General features: G+C 38.1%; 1 protein-coding gene and 1 long non-coding RNA gene across 3 annotated transcripts in view; one reads left to right on the top strand and one right to left on the bottom strand.

Annotated features, from left to right (window-relative positions):
• Positions 1 to 24,203, top strand: part of LOC127455626 (kinesin-like protein KIF26B) — a 136,175-nt gene that overhangs the window by 52,962 nt on the left and 59,010 nt on the right. The window contains exon 4 of the mRNA XM_051723679.1: positions 17,516 to 17,685. Coding sequence (XP_051579639.1) covers positions 17,516 to 17,685 — 170 coding nt within the window. The remainder of the gene's footprint in view (positions 1 to 17,515; positions 17,686 to 24,203) is intronic.
• LOC127455627 (uncharacterized) overlaps positions 8,297 to 24,203 on the bottom strand; it is a 70,711-nt gene continuing 54,804 nt past the window's right edge. For both annotated transcript variants that reach the window (XR_007899700.1, XR_007899704.1), the window contains one exon: positions 8,297 to 8,643. This is a non-coding gene — a long non-coding RNA (uncharacterized LOC127455627). The remainder of the gene's footprint in view (positions 8,644 to 24,203) is intronic.

Raw genomic sequence — 24,203 nt, 5'->3', positions numbered from 1 at the left:
CGTTACAGTATATTTAAATTATTGGGTGTGGGTAAAAATATCGATTTTCCAATGCATCGCGATCTTCATTTGAACAATCTCGATATCGATTCTTAAATCCCAAGATTGATCTTTTACGCAACCCTCCACTACAGTGAGAGGAATTCACTCACATTTGCAATCAAATTTCACGCTATGCGACTAAAAGTTATATATTTGGTAACTGACTGGTACATTTTTACATTTCACTAACCAGTAATTGTGTAGTATAGTCATGAAGTGTTCAACAGAAAATCCTTTCACAGCATGTTGAGAGATGTGTCCAAAGAAGAGATCCACGCAATCAATTTGTCATTGAATATTGTCTCTTTTAATACCCTTTCTGTTCTTTACAGTCAGTTGTTGATCAAAAACAACACAAAAATAAACATTTAATTCTAATCATGCATGGCACAGATGAGATAAAGCCATTCAAGTCTCTCTCATTAAGATGCGCTTATTTACTGCTCTTTACAGAAATGCCGGTTTTGTTTTAACGCATGTTCAACAAATCAATGTAAATACTTGTAAAAGTAAAATGTATGCAATTAAACAATAAACATGTAACAAAAAATAATATATGAAATATAATATCTTATTTATGTATTGAATACATGAATTTGTTAATTTTTAAAAAGCCAAAATGTGACCAAAATTATGAAAAACGAATCAAAAATTAATATTTTCGTAATGTACCTAGTTAGAAGGTCCGCTGTATAATTAACAGCATTAGCTGAGAGAAAATGTATTTCATATGTAAACAAAGCGTACATTATAAGTGAAATGTACCCATATGAATCAATATCGAACTGAATCTAATTGAGTTCATATGGAGTGTCATATGAGTTGGTGACAACACCACCAAGAAACTGGATCCTATTTTGAAACTACAGTAACTTAAATAGAGCTGTTTATAGGTGTAGACATAAACAGGCATCTCTTAAAGAATGTTCAGTTGGCTATATTTGTAAATGTGACGTCATGATCTGCCTTAATCTAAGTGGTTGAGTTAAGTAGGTAAAAGTTAAAATGCCTCCTTGATTGAATTTAAAGAATCAAGTTATTAAGATCACATTTACGTAGATAACAGGGATGTTTTGGAATTGTGTCCTTTCACTGAACTTGTATACGGAAACAAAGATATATTTGTGTGATGCTTATCTATCTAACTAGTTACTATAATTACAGGTCATGAGTTTGACCTGGACATGATCTCGTAAGAGGTGTTAGATTCATACAATCTAACTTATGTCATACAATCTAACTATACAAGAAGACATTTTCTGTTTTGAATAATTGCATAGTTGTTCATAATAAATGTGGTGCAATATTGAGATGACATCTACAGGGCCATTTATACCAAATGTGTTTTTCTCATCTGCTCCGTTTTTCCAATAATTTTTCTATGTAAACATGCACTAGACATTAAGGCTACAAATGTCCAAAATGAATAATATCCTAGATGCAGTTTTTTGTGCACCCAAATTTCCAGTAATAACCATCAAAATGTAGATTTGGTGCATAACATGGGACTTTAATTTTAACCACTAATAGTTCTAAAAATAACTAATATTGGCATTATATTCATTCATTTCCTGTTATAGCATAATTTCATGTACAGCTGCTTTGAATCAATGGCTGTTGTGAAAAGCTCTATACAAATAAATTTGACTTGAATTGACTTGACTCATAAGATTGAAGTAATGGAGGTAGTATACTACCTCCATTACTAAGAAACAAAATAAAGCAATACAATTTTAGATAAATTAGAATTACAGCCTTAAAGCAAATTACAAACACAAATTAGAGTCCCCACGAATGCAAGGATGGAGTGGAAAGAATTAATATCAAGGAGGAAAATAAGGATGGAGTGAAAGGAAATATATTAGATGGAGAGATCAATAACATATAAGATTAAGATCCTAAAATTTGACACAGATGGGAACTGCTTAAAGAAGTAATTATATAATATTAAATGATGGCAATTCTTTGTGTTTAACAGAAATGGAATAAGCAATGACACTACCCTACAAAGGCAAAATGCTAAATTGAGTTCTGACTGAAACAGGTCTCTTATGATTTGTCCAGTGACAGACAGACACCATTGTGTGAAAATGCAGTAACAACAAAATCCACATCAAAATAATTAAAGCCATTTTTCTCAGTTTCAATGTTAGTTAATGAGTATGGCCTTTGTAGTGTAGTAAAAGGGTATTGATATATTTACTAGTGAAACTATATGTGTAAAGTAATTTAGGGAACACAGGAATCTGGATGGATGGATGGATGGATGGAAAGTATTGCCATGTGAGCACCAAGGGTTATTTTCATGGCAAAATAGAGCAGTTTAAAAATCAATGACAAGTAATAAAAAAAACTATCACAGCACTGTAAAAAGATGTATAAGAGATGTAAGACGCATGGAGACAGCACGATTTTGGGTAGCTGATGTGGAGGGAGAGGGAGATATTTAATAAGAGGGAGACTGTGATATATTAACAGCAGCCACATGGTCACTGCACACTGAGACAGCACCAGGCCTCTATATGGGCACTAAAAACCTATACATTGCACAAAAATATCTCTTATTACCGTTCTTGCTCACATAACGTCTCGGACTCTCTGGATTGCAGCAGCCGCTTCATGAGTGTGTCATTGCTTTCGGTCAATGACAAAAATAGAAAAACATTACACATTTCTGGTGCTGTTTTGTTATTGGTTCTACAGCCCACCCTCAATATTTGCAACACACAGCCCGCCCCCATATTGCTTTTAACCAATTCACAAATTGGAAACAAATATATATTTTATTTAAAACCGTGTATCCCAAATGTTTGATTGGGTGGGCAAGACTCACATTTGGGTAGGCTTAGCCCACCCCTGCCCATGTCTACATCTGGCCCATATGCAAGTATTTAACTATATATATACACTGATGGCCAAATGTGTGGAATAATGTAAAGATTTTGCTGTTTCGGAAGGAAATTGGTACTTTACCTCACCAAAGTGGCATTCAACTGATCACAAAGTATAGTCAGGACATTACTGGTGTAAAAAACAGCACCATCATTATTTGAAAAAAATCATTTTTGATCAAATCTAGACAGGCCCCATTTCCAGCAGCCATCACTCCAACACGTTATCCTTGAGTAATCATGCTAAATTGCTAATTTGGTACTAGAAAATCCCTTGCCATTATATCACAGTTGAAAGCTATTTGGTTCGTTAAATGAAGCTAAACATTGTTTTGAGTTGCCACAGTATGCAATAGACTGGCATGTCTTAAGGTCTTTTTAGGTCAAAAATGGCAAAAAAAGAAACAGCTTTCTCTAGAAACTCATCAGTCAGTCATTGTTTTGAGGAATGAAGGCTATACAATGCTTGAAATTGCCAAAAAACTGAAGATTTCAAACAAAGGTGTACACTACAGTCTTCAAAGACAAAGGACAACTGGCTCTAACAAGGACAGAAAGAGATGTGGAAGGCCAGATGTACAACTAAACAAGAGGATAAGTACATCAGAGTCTCTAGTTTGAGAAATAGACGCCTCACATGTCCTCAGCTGACAGCTTCATTGAATTCTACCTGCTGAACACCAGTTTCATGTATAACAGTAAAAAGAAGACTCAGGGGTGCAGGCCTTATGGGAAGAATTACAAAGAAAAAGCCACTTTTGAAACAGAAAAACAAAAAGAAAATGTTAGAGAGGGCAAAGAAACACAGACATTGGACAGCAGATATTTGGAAAAGAGTGTTATGGATCTTAAACCCACTGAGCTTTTGTGGGATCAGTTAGACTGTAAGGTGCGTGAGAAGTGCCTGACAAGACAGCCACATCTATTGCAAGTGCTACAGGAAGCGTGGGGTGAAATGTCATCTGAGTATCTGGACAAACTAACAGCTAGAATGCAAAGGATCTGCAAAGCTGTCATTGCTGCACGTGGAGGATTTTTTGATGAGAACTCTTTGAAGTAGTTTAAGAAGTTCTGAAATTTTAAAAAAAATTGTAATAGTAATTTTTCACGTTATTAATGTCCTGACTATACATTGTGATCAATTGAATGCCACTTTGGTGAATAAAAGTACCAATTTCTTTCCATAAGAGCAAAATCTGTACATTATTCCAAACTTTTGGCCGCCAGTGTATGTAATTTCACCAAATGTGGTTTATTGTTCAGGAATAAAAAAATAATGAATAAAAAAATGGTCAAAGTTTTGGTGGGTCAAACATTGATTGTGCCACTTGATACAGTCATTTAGCCAGTACATGGGCCACACCTTTATCCACAGTCTAATTACATCTTCCTTTCAAAATTCTCTCTATATTTGGCTTCTCAGCTCTCACTTGTTCTTTCTGCTCTTTTCCGTGATCTGATGTCTGAATCTTTCTCCTGATCTCAATGAGTCTCCTGTGCCATGCTTTCTTTTTCTGTTTACTTTGGCTAAGCTCTGTTTTCTTTACGGTATCTCTCACTCTTTCCCTCTCTTTCTATGCCCAAGGGGCTGGTTTTTGTGCACAGGAAGCTGTTAAGCTTGCGTTGGAGAGCCAGTCAGATAGTGACAATTACCCTGGATGCAGGACCTTGTTATAAAAACAGTTTGGATGCCACACACAGAGCCTTGACATTTCATGTGGACTTTGTCTTATCCCTTATAAAATCTCTTTAAGGAGGATTCTTTTTTTTATAACCACCTCCCTTTCTTTGGTGGAGGAATGTGGCCCCCCACCCAACGGATACTTACAACTTCTGTCCATGTCTGCATCTCTGGCCATTTAAAAGCATGACAAAGCATTTTCTGCCTTTAATATGTTTTATATAAACTGTTAAATCTGTGTTCATATTTTGTAGAAAGAAGCCCCTTGTTAAATTGGTCTCTCAGAGCCTGGCTAAAGTTAATGCTGTGGGCATTGAGCATCTGCAAGCCTGTGTTGGGGGTCTCCTTTGCTCTGTCAAAAGCCATTCAATTTAATTATTCAAAGAGCCTTTTTACTTTGAGATTGTACACAAACATAATACAAATATTGCATAATTAGCATTCATCAGGTTAGATTTGTCTTCATCTATATGCTTTTTATACAGACATTGACTGTGAAAAGCTCTGATATTACTCTCGAACATGCTATATGCAAGTATGTAAATGCAAATGCTTCTAGGTGAAGCTCGATTTCTCATGTTTTTGCATTCTGACTCAACTCACAGAACACAAATCATAACGCAGCACAAATGCAAGTTGCATTCTTAGTGCTGCCACAAGAGGCACTATAGCTGAAATCAGTGCCACTTTCTTTTTTTGGGATTTTCTCCCCAATTTGGTATGCCCAATTCCCAATGCACTCTAGGTCCTTGTGGTGGCGTAGTGACTCGCCTCAATCCAGGTGGCAGAGGATGAATCTCAGTTGCCTCCACGTCTGAGACAGTCATTCCACGCATCTTATCACGTGGCTTGTTGAGCATGTTACTGCGGAGACCTAGCGTGCGTGAGGCTTCATGCTATTCTCTGCGGCATCCATGCACAACTCACCACGCGCCCCACCGAGAGCGAACCACATTATAGCGACCACGAGGAGGTTAACCCAGCATGACTCTACCCACCCTAGCAACCGGGCCAATTGGTTGCTTAGGAAGCCTGACTGGAGTCACTCAGCATGCCCTGGATTCGAAGTCAACTAAGTCAACTAACTGGTATGACGTAGCAACAGTTTGAAAAGAGTTAGCTAACGTTAGTTAAACATGTTTATAGCTACCTACCTGAATAATTACACATTCAGTTTAATGGCACAGACATTTAAAGGTATCTCTATCACCCCCTTGAGTACTGAGGTTTGTTACCGCCACAGTAATGCAAGAACGGGGCAACGAAACCACGCACTTGCAAAGTGTTTGCATTCAGACTACAAAACAAATATTCCTCTTAAATATTTTTGTCCTGTTTTCCAGTAAAAAAAAACAAACAAACTAAAAAATAAAAATGACATATTAGTTCAAGTCTTTCCAAAAAATATTAATTAATATAAACATCAAAGTACTCACTGTTTCAAAAGTAAAGCCATAAGATATTAATGTGTGTTAAATGACTAAATGTAACATGATTTTAGTGTGATAGAATCGCTTAATATCTTTTTCTGTGTAAATTTTAGGGCTGTCAATTGTTTAAAAATGTTAATCTAATTAATTACGGGGACGCTTTTGGAACGTCTTGGTTGCGTTGCGTCATAAAAATACAGTTTTTGGTCGCTGTGTCAAGTTAAACGAAGTTTGAAATTTAGAAAACATGTCTTGAGATCCCTGCCTTTGGATTTGCACTCCATCAAGCTGTGTTTGTACGCAAGAACGTGTTCTCATCTTGTGTTGTCTGCCCTAGGTAAGTGTGGTTTGTTCTCTGTATGTATGAGCTGCGCATTGCCTATACAGCGAGTTTTGCTTACTGCCCCCTGGAGAAAACAGGTGTTACTCCATGATTGAAATGCTTTTATATAAGGAATAATACTTATTACTTTTTTAATTAAATTGACAGCCCTAATAAATATATATCCAATTTTACAAATTTGCTACCTTGACAAAGTAACACTGTAAAGCATTAATCCCACAAAACTATTTGAACTTTGACTTTACAGCCCAAATAATACATGAGTTTAATGTAAGTGTTTAATGTAAGTGTTTTTTAAAATTATGAGCTTCACACTTCTGCCTTTTAAACACTCCAAAAATTGGCCCCATTCATTTCCATTGTAAGTGCCTCACTGCAACCTTGATTTTTTCTTTTAAAAAACAAAAACAAAGGAGGGACGAGTTGAAATGAATGTTTGTGGCAATCAACATTATGCCACAAAATCTGTCGATTGAGCTCAACTTGGAATATTCCTTTAAGTTTATTTTTCTAACCCATTGGCAAATCATTTTTGCTTGTTTTAAGCATAAACCTCACTAAAGTTTGTTAGATTTTTCTGAAAACAAGACTTATTATCTTATTATCTCAAGTAAATATTTCCGATTTTAAGGAAGCTTAGATATTTCTTGAAAACAAGTAAAAAATACTGAATAATAAATCGTTTTGTTTTTGAGTTCATTTGCATCTCTGCGTATTTGCGCGGATTATGTTTTTCCAGATAACATATCCAGGAAGGAACTGGAAGGGAGTACCCAGGCAGTGCAGTGTGTTTCTGCTTTAATTATGATGAAGTCATAGTGGGTGTGCAGGGGGCCACTAGGGAACAGGTTGGAAGGAAACTTCCTCTCAAGGGCCCCCCATTTCTCCTTTCTTCTCTTGGGTATTTCTGCTGGATCAGGAGATTTCCACTCTTAGAAATGGTCTCTACCTTCCTCATCCATCACACCTGGACTTGATCCTGCTCTCATGTAAAATGGGGGGTGGGGAGGGGTTGGGTAACACAAACTGAGGCATCTCTAAAATTACAAGCACTGGATATTGATTTCTCGCATGCACAGGGACGTACTTGGCAATCTGAAGTTGCCATAATTGTGCTCATGGCATTCTAATATGCTTGAATAAATCACTAGAATCATATTTTTCTCCAATATTAACATACCTCTCCTTAGTATTTGAAACTTTATAACATATTATGTTTATATTCTCAGACTTGTAATTCTTGAGATATTAAACGGTCATGGATATTTTCTTTACATGTAGAATCTGTTGAACTTAAAGGTGTCATTTCTGCACCACTCATGTCACCAAATGGAACTGCAAAAATAATTACTGTTTTCTGAACAGTCCCCATTCGCCATTGGACAGCCAAACAGATAGACCCGCTCCAAACCCACACCATTAGTTGACACAGATGATGCTGTGTTGAGCTGGTCAGGATGCTCAAACAGAATGATGTTTGATAGCACAACACTGCCACAGTGTTTACATTTTTTTACTAAATTATCCTACGAATTGCTTGTTTATTGCTGTCTTTGCATCAAAGACAACTATCACTTTACATCACTATTAATTCTGCAGATGTCACAGCTGCAGATGCATTCATAACAATAATTATGCACAAGATATGGCTGTTGCACAATATTCAGAATTAGACATATGTTACGCTCTCATGAAAATAGAGAACTTTCTCTTTATGTCCATTACTTGTAACTAGAGAACCTAGACCAATGATAGATCTCAGAATAACTTTAATCTGGCTGATATCACAATAATGCCAAGACTTTAATCTAGATTTACAAGGCTATATGGACCAGCAGAAACAGTTCATATGACAAAGTCAAGGTCAGACAGGTAAACATCTGAGATCTGGACTGGACTGTTGGCTTCTTTAATCAACTTCAACAATCGGGTCTTTCTAATACACCTGTTCGGATAGAAAATGAGAAAATAAGACAAAGAGATGGATGGATTACATATACATTACACTGGTATGAACAAAATACTAAGAGCAGAGAGTGAGGATAAAAAAAGTTAAAGTAAGTGATGGAGGAGGAGAACAGAAGAAGAGATTATAGCAGTGGATGGGAGGATGGGCAAAGAGGTGCAATCTGTGCTGTTGGCACTGGTGGTATTTAATGCTCCTTCTTCTCATTCCTGCACAACAGATGGCAAATCAGACTTGAGTTCCCAAATTATCTGACTGGCTGTGAGCATGACTGGGTCTGTCCAATGGCACTGTAAGGATAGAATTGCCATTTAGCTTTATGGAAAACAAACATTCATGAAACATTCTTGGAAGCAGTCCCATTTTGATGTTAGTCAATCAATCAAATCAAATCAAATCACTTTATTGTCACACAGCCATATACACAAGTGCAATGGTGTGTGAAATTCTTGGGTGCAGTTCCGATCAACATAGCAGTCGTGACAGTGATGAGACAGTACCGATTTACAATAACATTAAACTTAACACAGCACAATTTAAACATCTGATATACACATAATTACACTCAACAATATACAAATAATAACATACACTGTACAGTATACAATACGCACTATATAGATACACATTATTCAATAAAAATAAAAATATATAAAAAAGTATATATAGTAGTATATATAGAATGTACAGTATTGTACTGTATTGACATCCAGGCTGTCGGTTGATAGTCAGTTGTTAAGAGAGAATATAATATAATAATAATATAATTTATGACAGTCCGGTGTGAGATATAAGAGTAAGGGTAATAAAGTGCAGTGCTGATGTATTTTGATCGTGGGAGATCAAGAGTTCAGAAGTCTGATTGCTTGGGGGAAGAAGCTATCATGAAGTTGGCTGGTGCGGGTCCTGATGCTGCGATACCGCCTACCTGATGGTAGCAGTGAGAACAGCCCATGGCTCGGGTGGCTGGAATCTCTGATGATCCTCCGAGCTTTTTTCACACACCGCCTTGTATATATTTCCTGGAGGGTGTTGAAGTCCGTGATGATGTTAATTCCCTGCCACATGCTTCTAGAGTTGGTGGTGTTAAACTGTCCTTCAGTCTTGTTCCTGTACTGGCATTTTGCGGTTCTGAAGGGCATTTCGGAGGGCATAACTGGCTTGTTTATGCTCCTCCGCGTTCCCGGAATTAAAAGTGGAGGTCCGCACATTAAGTGCCGCGTGAACATCGTTATTTATCCATGGTTTCTGATTCAGATAGATCTGTATTGTTCTAGTCGGAACCACGTCCTCCACGCACTTTTTGATGAAACACATTACGCTATCAGCATAAAGCTCGATGTCGTCATCAGAGGCGGACCGGAACTCCCAGTCTGTGTGATCAAAACAGTCTTGTAGTGTAGAATCTGATTGGTCCGACCAGCACTGGATCGTTCTGAGGGTGGGTGCTTCCTGTTTCAGTTTCTGCCTGTAAGCGGGCAGAAGCAGAATGGAAGAGTGGTCCGATTTGCCAAATGGTGGGCGGGGGAGGGATTTGTAGCCATCCCGGAAGGGAGAGTAGCAATGGTCCAAAACCCGGTCCCCTCGTGTGTTGAAACTAATGTGCTGGTGGTATTTTGGTGCGACTGATTTTAAACTGGCTTTATTAAAGTCCCCGGTCACAATGAACGTGGCCTCAGGGTGCGCGGTTTCCTGCTCCCTTATACTCCCATACAGTTCCTTGAGTGCCCGGTCTGTGTCGGCTTGTGGGGGGATGTACACAGCAGTGATAATGACCGCTGTGAATTCCCTCGGTAGCCAGAATGGTCGACACAGAAGCATGAGAAATTCCAGATCAGGAGAGCAGAAAGACTTGATAGAATGTAGGTTCCTCTGATCACACCAGGATTTGTTGATCATAAAACATACACCACCACCTCTGCTTTTACCTGAGAGGTCTTTCGCTCTGTCCGCTCGGTGCACAGAGAACCCCGCGGGTTCAATGGCTGAGTCTGGAATCTCCGCAGACATCCAAGTTTCCGTAAGGCAGATAATGCAGCAGTCCCTTGTATCTCGTTGGAAAGAGATCCGCGCTTTCAGCTCGCAGAGCTTGTTATCCAAAGACTGAACATTTGCCAGTAGAATAGTGGGTAGCGGGGGTCGATTTGCGCGGCGTCTTACTCTGATGAGAACGCCGGCTCTGTTTCCCCTTTTCCTTTTGCGTTTCCGTGGCCGTGCTGCCCAGACAAAGGGCTCCGCTTGCGTGTTTGTAAACAGCGGGTCGGCATTGAGGAATTTGAAGTCCGGTTTACAGTGTGAAATTGCTGAACCAATGTCCAAAAGTGTTTGTCTGTCGTAGACAATAAGGCAGACAACATCCAAGACAAAAAACATAAGAATTGTGAACAAAACAAACAAAACACTGCTATGTTGTGTCGGAGCTCGCAACGCAGCAGCCATACTCGGCGCCATCTTGAGTCCAATCCAAGGTTTATTGCACAAAATTTATTTACGTGACCATTTTCCACCCTCTTTCTGACTCTTAGAATCAGGGTTCCTGTGGTCATGGAAAACCTGGAAATATGAGGGAATTTCAAAATTGTGTTTTCCTTGCCTGAAAAAGTCATGGAAATTTCTATAGTGAATACAAATTATTGTATGTGTATTGAGCTAGATACTGCTTTTGTGCAGAGTAAAACTGGCTTGCAAGCTGTGTAAGTTCTATTTAAAAATCTTCAGATTTGAGGGATGTACCTTTGCATTATTTCTGCATTAACAAGTGTTGCCATCTAATGCAGACTGCAAAGAGAAAACGCTGTAACATACACTCACAGTGTGACATGAGAGCATTTGGAATTATCCGTCAATTAAAAAAAAAAATAGGTAAGAGGATTAGGTGATGGAGGATTAGGTTATTGCAACATCTGCTTATTAGATCTGGTGTGACTCTAAATGTTTCAGCCATTGGCAGCTTCTGGTAGGCCTTATTGTCGTAACATATATTTTCCAGTAGTTTTTAAGCCACCTGTAGTTGTTATAAAAGCCTCTAACAGCACATATTCCTGCAGAGCCTTCACTGCTTGCCATCACCAGTAACGTTTGTCTAGCTGATAACAACAACTAAGCGGAACTGCGGAGCATCCAAGAGTAAGTCTTTCACCGTAATGGGCCGCCCATGGAGAAGTCAGGAAAAAGGTGGATTAGTTAAAAATGGTGTGAACCCTGTAGAATTAAGTAGCCTTTTTTTTTTTTTTTTTTTTTTTTTGTAAATGTAAGACTTCCATATGTAAATAAACTCTGTTCTTATCAGCTAACATCTACATACAATTTAGTTCACATTGTTGTTCATCAGGGTGAACAAGGTGCTTAATATTTAATAGGCATGGATGTCTCAATGTGGGTGGTCACATGTTAATGAGCTAATGGTTGTGATGTCAATACACCCTTTTTTATCTGCTTACTTTCAGTAAATGGTCTAGGTGGACTAGGGAGGGAGCTTGGGAGTTGTGAACATTAGAGTATTTCTACAGAGTATATCTAACTTTTTTACTTCAAAAGAAAGAGGAAAACCTTGTTTTTTTATTTAAGAAGAGCTTGATCATGCAAATTTGCTGTGTATAACATAAGGAAGACCAGATCCTTCCTTTACCCTTCAAGGGTAAAAAGACATTCTAAACAGCCGAGCAATGGTATACTGTTCCCGAACATTCAGACACCCGCTACACCGCTGTAGGAGGTGTTTAGAAGTACATTTAAATATGAGGATGTTACATGTAAAACCTTAACAAATGTGACATTAAAATGTGTTAATTACTTTATGCCTCATTCTATTCACATGAGGTCAGTAAAAGATGCTTTTATTAACCACTCGATGATTTGAAGTAATATATATGCAGTAGAAGATAATTTATAATAATTAATAATATAATTTGTCTTATTTAGATTCTGAATTCATGACGCTAATGCGTTGCCATAATATCCGCGGATTACACTCTTTTATTGTAATTTATGATGACTGATACAACTGCAAAGGTGGGTGTATAAATGAGTAATGATGGGCAGAATACAGACAAAAGAATGATGATAAGAGAGGCATATCTTATTTTGGGCAGATGTGTGAATATGCACTTGAGAGTATTTGAGTACATTTGATTCCTTTTGTAGACTAATTAAACAAACAAAAAAATAACATTACATGGTCTTGCACGCAGGTGTGTTCACGTTGATTACCGAATGAAAAACGTAAACAAAGTAGTAGGTGGAGCCTTAGGTCACACCTACCGATGACGTGGACCAATGGCACAAGAAGGTGTTTAGCAGACATTTAAAAGTTTTCCTAAAAGTTTGCCCAGGCGAGCTGTTCCGAACCACCGAAACAAATACAAAAACACCTTCTTTTAGGCCAGATTTAGTTCTAAATTACGTCACACCCATTTGTTCTTCGATTTCTTTTGAAGTATATCTGGGCCTTTAGGGTGAATCGCTTCTGTTGTAATCCTCATTTGTAAGTCGCTTTGGATAAAAGTGTCAGCTAAATTCATAAATGTAAATGTTTATTGTACGTTTTAGTGTACGTGCCCTAATGGGTTTCTTTCAATCAGATCAGATGCTTTAAAGGTGCAGTATGTAACAATTTTCATGTAATAGTCGCCTTTTTTTTTTGCCAATGTGTGAATGGCTTGTAACGCAGCTTAAAAATGAGCCCTTCCTAGGTTGCCTATTAAAGCCCGTAGACTGATTTTCATGTGAAGGGAGCGGGTCAGTTTTGCCTGGGAAAATCCAATGGATGTGACGTTTATGCATGCTTGCCTCAGTGCTTCTCTTCCGCTATTCAACAGCGACAACAAACTGCAACACTAGGTAACGTTATCTTAGATATGGAATCCAGCAAACATCCGGCTCCCAGCACAACACCGACTCCTACACACTCCGAAACAAAAACAAAAAACAAAAAAAACATTTATTTACTGAATCCTGTCTAGCTAAGCGGGAACGTGATCATGGTTGATCGAAACTAGAGTGAACATCGGCAGGGCATTTGATTCCTGGAGGGAACTTTGTTCGGTTTTGGGGATCAAAACCGGCCCTGAATTGGCGTTCTTATTGGACAGGTAAGCTTACATAACTGCAAAGCATGTGAAATATAGTGCCATAAGGATTGATCTGTGTAATTTTAGCTAACTTGATCTTGCCTGCTAACACTGACAAATTGCAAGCTACCTTGCTTCGTAACTTTCAGATAATTTCAGTGATCTTCTCTTTATACTAAAAGTCATGTATACAGGATCAATTTAAGCAAATACGCTAGTTTCTTGATCTTAGTACAACATATGACATCCAAAACATACAATAGTGCAACATAACAGTGCAGTGCAACAGTAAACTGTCTGGTATAGTTCGGTAGTATGTAGATGTATGTGTGTGTTAGTATGCTATGTTAGCTGATAAGTAGTTTTAGTTTAGTCTCAAAGTTTGTAGTAAAACATTTATAACTGTGTAATTTTAATTATGCTGCCTTATCTGTCAGCATGATGCCAGTAAATCACGTTCAGCCTCTTTGTACGTTACGTCATTGTTTTGGCTGATGCTCGCTCGCTCCCTATGGAGTGTGTGCACGAGCGCGAGCACCAGCAACAGGTAGCTGGCTGCAGTTCACTTAACGGCCACAGGTGTCATTAATAACAAGAGTTTCTGAATCTTACATACTGCACCTTTAAGTGTGTACTGAATGGATTTACAGTATAAACTGACTAATCTAATAATTAACAAAGGAAAACTTTTTACACTTTTCATATTTTAATATTTAAAAGAAAGTTTTATCCTATTGTCTTTTGTACAAAGCCACATAGAATGACCCGTTCTTCTGTTTGACATTAATAAAGAACAGTTAGTCATTGTTATATATGTCTTTCTTACTGGCAAAGTCATTTTTTGACCTTTTGTTGGAAGAGGATCAATATTGTGCCCCATTATTAGCTGCTTGTAATCGGGTTTATTAATGGTTTGTGGTCATTGCTATGATATCTCATTCCATATGTTTTACTCCAGCAGCTTATGCAGATGTCAACTACAAATATATCCACTTTTAATCCAGCAACTGGTCACACGAATGTCTGCTTTGACCAATGCAGCGCTATGGAACTGTAATGTGTTCACATGCTGCAATATACAGTCATGCGCTATCAGAGCGTATTTTAAGATGGCTGTGAGTTTTGCCACTATACCTGCAATATGACAGAAATAACACATGTGAAGCTGTGAAGAAACTTGCAGCCTTTGGCTGTGAATGACTCAGTCTAGTCTGTCTCTTTAGTTTCTCTAAGGTGTGAAAGTTGGCACTGGTCGGCCTGTGTGCAGATGCGATGTGGCAATCTGTCTTTATTTTGGTGTGAAATGCAGGGTAGAAAATAATTTTTTCTCTCACATGATACACTTGGGTTTAAATTGTCAACTCACGGAAAATAATTGCATACACATACACAGACAAATACAATATACACAGGGATGGGTGGGTTACTTTTGAAATGTATTCCACTACAGATTACAGAATACATGCTATAAAATGTAATTTGTAACGTATTCTGTTAGATTACTCAAGGTCAGTAACGTATTCTAAATACTTTCGATTACTTCTTCAGCACTGGTAGATTTTTTCACTTGATTTGACTATAAAAACTCTGCCAGTACAGTAGACAAAATACACGTTAAAAATACATTCTCTGAAAAACCTAAATATCTTATGCAGTGTTGTTTCTAAAACAAGATTAATCAAATTGATCTTGTTTTAAGAATTTGTAGATATTTTTTACATGAAAACAATACAAAAGTTATTATCAAGAATATGATTTTTGCCCTAATATCAAAGGTCTTACTAGAAAAAAAGAAATTATGATCTAATGTGAATTTTCTTGATAAAAAAATATGATCGTGTCTGGTAACATGCATGTAAAATGGCTAGAAATAGCATTTTATCTTAGCGTAAAGCTGACAATTTACACAAGGTTTATTTCGATTTCTTCTGCTCCAAACGTACTTCTCTGTCTGCTCATATGAATGTAACACATCATAAGAAAGTGTTTCACCGCAGTTCAGATGCACTTTGGATCGCATCATTTATATGTATAAATGTTTTCCATCTGAAAGGACTAAATATTAAATGAAACAAATGACAATAAAATGCAAAGCAATCTCTTCAGTAATCAAAATACTTTTTGAATGTAACTGTATTCTAATTACCAATGATTTAAATTGTAACTGAAGCGGAATACAGTTATTTATATTTTGTATTTTAAATACGTAATCCCGTTACATGTATTCCGTTACTCCCCAACCCTGAATATACAGTATGCACGAAACATCTGGTTATTTCAATGTACATCAGTGCACATAGTTTCCATTTACAAGTAATATTTCTGTCCTGACTGAAAATGAAAATGTGGCGTGATGTAACACAATCACTGGTAGTAAAAGCCAGTGAGTCCCTAATGATGAGTCAGGAGGATTTTTATTCTGATTACTGTGTACATGTTTGAAATACCATGATAACTGAATGTACTTCCACAGATATGATAGATTTGTTTGATTGGTTTAAGTCATATATTTATCAGATGGGTCCCAATGTAGTCCATTAGTTGCCTCCTAGTTAATATGACCTTTTACTGAAATATCAATGAACTTTTTAAATAAGTTCTTACGAATTCTCCAATAATTATGACCTAATAATTAACATTTATTAGCCTTGTATTTTAGCATTGACTCCCTTAGTGTCACCTAAAGATAAAATCAAAATTGACTTTCTTGATTCTATTTACTTTCTTAAAGGAATGTTCCGGGTTCAATACAAGTTAAGCTCAATCGACAGCATTTGCAGCATAATGTTGTTTATTTAAAAATAGCATTTACAGTAAGCCACTTACAGTTGAAGTGAATGGGGCTAGTGCATAAACTTTAAAATACTATGTGTTAACATGACACTAGCGTGATAAAATCTCTGTTCTACATGATTTTAGTGTGATAATATCACTTATAGGGTTTTCCGGCATTGCTTCGCCATGGCAAAAAAGATGTAATATTGGATACAACTTTACACTAATAAGTTTGGTAAGCGAATTAATCGCACTAAAATCATGTTAACATGTATAATGTTTACGTCTTGTGGCTATACTTTTGAAACAGTGAGTATTTTAATGTTTATGGACTGGCCCCATTCACGTCCATTGTAAATCAAATCCAATCAATGGATTAAACCATTTTCTATATTTTTCTATTATAAAATGTCACAATAAAACATAAAATTCGCAAATGTTCCAAATGTTATTTTATTTCGACTTAAACAGTGATATACGTAGATGGACACGTCTATATTTCATGAACACGTTCATTCTTCAGTTTTTACGAGCATATTACTGGACAAATGCACCCATAAATATACTCAGATACTCAGATCTGGATTTTCTCACTGTCCTTCCAAACTTATCTGTGTGATACTTGCCTACACTTCTAAGGCATTCTTGGTAAACACAAAGAGAGCTGCTGTTTGACTATACAGCAGAGCTCATCTTCCAGAGGGACTCGTGTGCGTCCTTATTTGGGGCGAAATGATAGACCCGAGCCCACAGCAACAGCAGTGCCCTTGCTGTCTATTTACAGAGCTGGGTCAGGGGAGGGTGTCCGGATTATGTCCAAATCTCCCTGAGTGGGTCTGGCTGGATGCTTGTTTAAGAAAGCCTACCATGCCATGGGCCCTTTGTAGCACAATTATCAGGGCTGTTTCTCATGAGTCATGTCTAAGCTGAGCTGTTTATCTGAACACTTTGCAGAATCTGCGCTAAACTTACTCACCGCCACTGCATGACCCGGGACACTTGCCAGAGATGTCTACATGCTTGCTAGTATGCTGCAGTAGTTTTGACACAAATAGAAAATTTTTTCAAACTGTTCCCCCACATGTCTGGGAAAATAGAAGAACATAAAATACCAAACTGAAAACATTACCTAAACTATATTGTGTTTGTTTAGCTGTTAACAGAGCCACTGGCTCCTGTTTAGTTGTGTTTGAAATTAACTTTTTCACTCACCAGCAAATATGGCAAATAAGTTACCACCCATGAAGAACTTCAAACCCTGATTGTGTTGTCCATATTTTGCATGTTGTCTTTAATGCTTGTGTTTATTTTGGTGCAGATCTCACAGATAGTGTCAGAAGGCAACAGAGAGGGTCTAAACGAGGCTGCGCTTAACCGCTACAACGCAGACCGCGCATCTGCATACAGCAACCCTGCAGCTCCTCCTCCTGCCCTAGTCACCACAGCGCCCTCTGGTGGCACCTCCGCTGCTGCATCCTTCTTTGCCAGGTAAGGTTCTTTGAATGGTGTCACATGACCTCACTATGTCGCATGAGGTGTGTTTGACTTCAACTGCACCTGGCCAATTACAGATCGGCGAGATTTTTCGGTTGCAAATTGGGGGAGGAGTTGAAAAGAGAGCCTTCAAGCTGGAAACTTTGCGCTTGACGTTGTGTGCTGAACCTACACTAGTCATGGCAGATCATGGCAACAAGAAAATTGCTTTCTTTATTGCAGATTAAGTGGATGCGATAGAAATTTTGATAGACAGACGTTAGAATTTTACATATAATAACAAGAAACACTATTCATCTGAGTAAGTTACGCGCTGCTAAAATAATATAGGCTGCTACTGTATAAGCCTATATTATTTTAATACCAGTAAAGGAGTCAGTATTTTAAATATTTTTATTGTTTTAATGAATAAACATGATATATAAGGTTAATATTGCATAAAAAGAGAATTTCACTGTTATAAAATCACAAATTTGTGAGAGTTTAGCGGAGCTAAAGGTAAACCTTACTAATGGCATACTATCATGCTACTCTTACTATTTCTGACATAGACCGACATAGCAGAAGTAGTAAAAGTAGTATGGGTAGTATGCCATTGCGAAATCAGCCCATGAAACCTAAATCATCCAGGCAGCTGGTGTTGACTCACTCTTGCATTATTTTGAAGGCATAAGTCACAGTGATGCGGCACTAGCGCCGACTAAAGTAGGACAACATTTCTAACCAACATGCACTGCTTCAAGTCAGGTACCGATTGGTCTGTGCACCACTGCATGAAGTCAAACACACTTATTGTTATGTCAGCAGGACGCGTCCAGTTATTTCGTTAATAAAAATTGGAGTTTTGCATGTTTAGTCTAATTGTGGACTAAAGTGTAAAAAAAAAAAAAAAACTGGCTGTCTAGTCAAATAATAAGTCACAAATTTGAAAATGCGACAACACAGCCACTCTACAAGTTGCTATTGTCCTATGAAAAGCATGAAACCATAAACTTAGCAGTCAGTGAGCATGTTTACATGCACAGCCTTACACCGATTATGCTTAATAAACTGACAACATGTAAGGTCGTGTTAAAACTTTAAATGGTTTTCCTTAAATGGGATAAGGTAATTTACCCAACAAATAACACACGTAGATTTTACCCCTTTACCCCGATTTCACGTTGTGTGTAAACACCTTTACTGGCATTCGTACCAGCTTATCCAATGTGCACAAGTGTTATGCGCATGCCTGTTTCGGTTTTGACGTCAAAAGCAGAGAATAATCTGATGATTTTAAGTGTCATCTATAATTTTTTTTTAGCATTGCTGGATTTTTTTAATTAACTGATTTTGGTTGTTATGAGTGTATTAGTGTGCATGTAAACACACTAAGGGGCAGATTCACTAAGAATGAATTGCGCAGTTTTTTTGCACACGCTAACTGTGCTCGTTTAGCGCCCAATTCACTAAAGGAATATAATTATGCAGATCAGGCAACGGCACATACGCGCCCACAAAATTGCTGCTGAACACATTGCATGTGCAATTCTGATCTTGCAATCTGATTCTGAGCGCAATATAGCCAAGGATGCCACAGCCGACTGTATTAGACCCACCCTGCCAGGACTGAACAACATCACTTTTATCCAGACACCTAGGATCATCTATTAAACATGCAGAACGTGCGCTTGACGACACCACACATCTGGAAATGCCAGGCTATAAAGCTCTCCAACTTCATTTGATGACTATTTGATTACTTACTGGTGAAATGTAAGTTTTGTGAATGAAGTGCAATCTTAAATGAGCCTAATTTACATAGAAAGGAGGCGTGTTTGCGCAGAAAGGAATGGCAATTACTTAATTTAAATATTGAAGACGCAGCTCAATTTCAGTGCTGATTGTGCCCGCTAAATGTGTTTGCGGGTGATTAGTGAAGAAGACGCAGGTATTTGCGCTGAAATACCATGCACAAAAGTGGTGCAACTGTTTAATGAATCTGCCCCTAAATTATTGTGGCTCACTACCTAATCAACTAATCAGACCAGCACCGAAAATCATGTCCGAAACTGGAGGCAGCTGCCCAGTCAGTTGATTGCTTTGTACAGAAAAGCATACTACCATACTACATTTACTATATTTGCAGTATAAACTGTAGATATGGAAGAAATAGTAAGAGTAGTATCATAGTTTGCTAATCTGAAATGAGCCATTGACTTAACAGCTAGGTGTTTTGTAAGGAAACTGGTTTCAGATCAGCATTCTTGGGAGATGACAGTTAGAGGAGTGTCTGGGGTCAAGCAGCAAAACTGTTTGCATGTCCTCTCATGTTCTCTCCTTCACTCACATCCTGCATCATAGCTGTCTGTTGTCAACAAGACATTTCTCTCAGAAAGACTCATATCAATGAGAATTGATCACTAATGTAGTGATAGAATAATTTCCCTTGGCGCAAGCCCTGTTCCACGGTACAGTGCTCAGATTTATCACTTGAACCGTCAGATCCTGCCAGAAAGTGATGACAGCAGGGGAGAGGAGCTTACCCCCTGGCAGGACGGGACCCAAATTGGTGGAGGAGGGTGAAAACAAACAGTGACATAACAAGAGATGAACAACAGCTGGAGCTTATGAAGCAGAGGCTGGATTATGATTGGATGAGATACCTGAATTGACTGAAAGGTATGAAGCTACTAGGAGTCTCCCTGCAAGAACTACCGCTTATGCTTCCATTTCTCACACTTGCAAATTCCTACATATGCAGAGGTTCTGGCAGGTGCTGTCACTTGGTGTCATATGAGATGGTCTGATCTCCGGTTGGACTGTACATCCGACTATTTTTCCCATGGCTATCTTCTTAAAATGAATCATGTTTGTCCCCATGGATCTAGCATAAACGTCGCTGTTATGATTGTGTCTATTGTCTTTTGAAAAGGGCATTCTGTCATACTTTGGGAAAGACGTCCTCCCCGCCATCTATAGATTCGTGTTCTGGTCTGTGTCACCCGGGTGGGTGTGGGAGGGGGCTAGGCCATAGATCATAGGGTGTTATCAGACTAGTGTCGAGGAGGAGAGGAGTGAAGTGGCAGAGTAAGATAGCAGGAGACGAATAACTTATGTGAAAACTCAAAACCTCTCGTTTTCGTGAGAGACTCTCATAAAGCAGGTCTTCCTCTGCAGCTGGATTTCATGAGTTTATTTGTATCAGAGGCTGCAAGCTGTGGTGGCATCATGGTTTTATCTGCCACTCCCCTGTTTCCTGTTTGTGCCTCCTGCTTAATGCCCCTATGCCACTAGAGACACGCCACAATGCTCAGAATGGTAACTGTAGGCAAGGAAGTTGCCTTATTGGCAAAGACATTGGCAGGTCTTTACGTTTTATATCTAGAATGTGCATTCACATTAGTTCACTGTAAAAATGGAAAACATGTCAGTACATTTACATGCAAACCACTATGCTGATAACTACCAAAAATCAGCTTACTCAAAAAGTCAAACAACGCAAAAGTTTTTTAAATCATCAGCTTTTGACATCAAAACATAAACAGGCATGCACACAACACTGGCATACATTGGATAAGCCGGAAAGAATTCGGTAAAGGTGTTAACATACAGAATTAATAGGGGTAATGAGCAAAAATCTAAGTTTTGCGATTGGTTTATGCTTAAACCATTAGTGAACATGCCCCAATAAAGGAAAGCATTTAAAGCTTATTAAAAATTTTGGAAGTGAAATTCCTTGTGACTATGTTCATATTACTGCCCACACAGAAGTCACTGCTAAACAAATCGACTTCCTATTGGTCAAGGCTGCGAATTCATGTCAAAGTTCACCAAACATGAACCCCACAGGAAATCTGCGTAGGGAAATTTAATTGCCATCCTCAGATTCCTGTTCACAAAGATTCCCATTGCCCATATTTCCCTCTGCAAAGGTAAATCTGACTGAGCCTTATGGCATTCACATGAAGGTTTACAGTTTATTTAGCATTGTGGTGAACAATCAGACCAGATGATATTCCATGAGCCAGTTTATGGCAGAGCCCCTCCCTTACTTTCAAGGCAAAGAAAAGTTGCTCCATTTTGAATGGATCGTGGTAGGGCCAACACAAACAAATGTCAAGCACAGCCTTCAGATAAGCTGCTCGGACAACCGCCAGACGCCCATCACAAGGCAGGAAAGACCTTCCAACACGTTGGAAAAGACTTCTCATTGGTCCATCAGTGGTTTCTTAGCAACCTCTCAAATCCCCCATCCTAAGGTTTGCCCCAATCCAGAGTTGAGATAAAGACCATAAATATTCTTCAAGACCTCTTGAAGCAGCATTAACTTACCATGCGGCAAAAGTTTAAACAAAGAAGCCACAAAGACAAATCTTTACACACAAACTTTTACTTCTAACATGGACACCAACTACAACACATTCACTCCATGTTTGTTCACAGAACTGTTTATGTAAATTGCATTAGTTCAATTAGCACAATAGTTAACATAAACTGAACTATGCTTGTATAAATTAATGCATGCGTAATATTTAATCTTTCAATATCATGTTTGGTTGAAGAGGTTTGGAAAAGGAACAATGCATAGATGAGACTTTAAAGACATTGTTCTAACTATGTTCTTTAAAATATGCAAATGTTCCACACAGAGAAGGGAGGGTGAGCCACACTGTGTGGGCCTCCTCCAATCTCAGTAGCCAATCATAACCTTGAAACAAGAAGTGCCAAACTGAAATCTCCTCCTCACCAGGAAGGTATAAAACTATCCTCTGGATGACCACACCTTTGTCCTGAGTCCCTGTCCAGAGGGTCATTAACAGGATACACTTCTAAAACAACTTGGAAAACACTAACAGGGTAACACCTTTGTTCTGGTCTCACTCTATGAGAGAGAAGAATCTCTGGCCTGAGTGGTAGGAGATAGAATACAAACCATCCAACATGCTAAGTCTCACTCCAAGAGAGAGGATAACGGATCATTCAATGTGCTTAGTCTCCATCCAAGAGACAGAAGAAGATCGACCAAGTACCAAGTCTCACCACAAGAGACTACTGCAACTCCAAGTTCGGAATCCCTATACCAGGGAGAAAACTATAGCGACAAGGTTTAGCTCTAGTGAGCAAACCTTCTCTTCAAGTTTCATGCATCTGCGTGTTGCAGATATAGAAACTTGCACTGAAATAAGGGCTGTATATCTGCGTGTTCCAGATTTCAAAAACCTTCTTGGTTCTTCCAGAATATCAGCATTCCTCAGCTCCTTCTTGTCCAAGGCTGTTGAAACGAAATCCAGCTCCTTCCCCACTGTAATATGGCCCTGAGCCCCAGTGGGAGACGTCGCCATCACCGAACTCATCAATCGATCAAGGAGAACGTAAATATCACTACTAAACCTCTTTCCAGTGACCTTGGCATTAGTGTTTACTATCAGTTTATGATTATCTAATGTTCCTTAGATTGCATAACCTGTGTATCAAATGTCTAGCAAATAAACTTTGAGTTATTTGTTTAAATAGAAATAAGGTTTTCACCTTATTATTTAACAGAGAAACAGCCATTTATCTTTCCACAAGATAATAGTCATACTTTGCCATTGCTACATTCAATTCAACCACTTACATCTTTCTATCCTATGCACTTTATTTACCTATTTGTTTATTTTATCTTTTAGCATATTAGTACTATTTTGTAGTTTTTATTAGTTATTCTTGTTTATCTTTTTGTAAATAAAACTAATTTTATTACAACTAAGTGTCCAATTTACATCATTTTTATTTATTGAATGGTCCATTTGGATCATTCTTTTACTGTTAAGGTGAAACTCCTTAGCTGGTGCCCTGAGGATGGAGGGAGGGGCAGTCTGATATTAATAGTCACACACACATACACCTTAAATGAAGTGTGATCAAAAATCACCACATATTTTGGTGTCTTGTGTGAGGTCCAGTTCATTTCAATTGGTGCCAGGGTGATTCTCACTTCAGCATAACCAGTGTAAGATCATGCTCGTAAACATGCTCATTTATATAGCAACAATTGTAGCAAGTTGTATAGCACTAGCTTCAACCTGTTAAAAGTGAGGAATTCTTACTGTCTCTTGAGAGATGGCTTAAATCACTTTGTTATCTAGATGATTGCAGCTGATGGGCCATTCGTTTTGTCCAATTAGGCCTCAGTTTGGAAGAATTATTATTATTCTGCTAAATGGAGGATTATCTCACAAATCTAACGTTATTGCATTTATAGTTATTTTTCATGAGAACATTTTCTACTGCAAAAATACCAGTCTCTCCTTCTTTTTCGAGTGGTAGATCTATCGCTCAAACATTGTAAATATCTCTATAATGTTCAGATCACAGAGAGGTTAAGAGGCTTCCAGCATGATTTACTGGCCTCATATCAACCAGACAATGTGGATGTACTAAAGCAGTGGTTGTCAACTGGTGGGTCGCAACCTAAAAATGGTCAGCAAGGAAATACAAAGTTGAATTATACAAAACATACAGTATAATCATGCATAGTTTGGATACCT

This window comes from Myxocyprinus asiaticus, chromosome 17 (assembly GCF_019703515.2).
Source record: "Myxocyprinus asiaticus isolate MX2 ecotype Aquarium Trade chromosome 17, UBuf_Myxa_2, whole genome shotgun sequence".
NCBI classification, from domain to species: domain Eukaryota; kingdom Metazoa; phylum Chordata; class Actinopteri; order Cypriniformes; family Catostomidae; genus Myxocyprinus; species Myxocyprinus asiaticus.
Note: the sequence above shows the minus strand (reverse complement) of the source record. Positions and strands in the feature narration are given on the sequence as shown.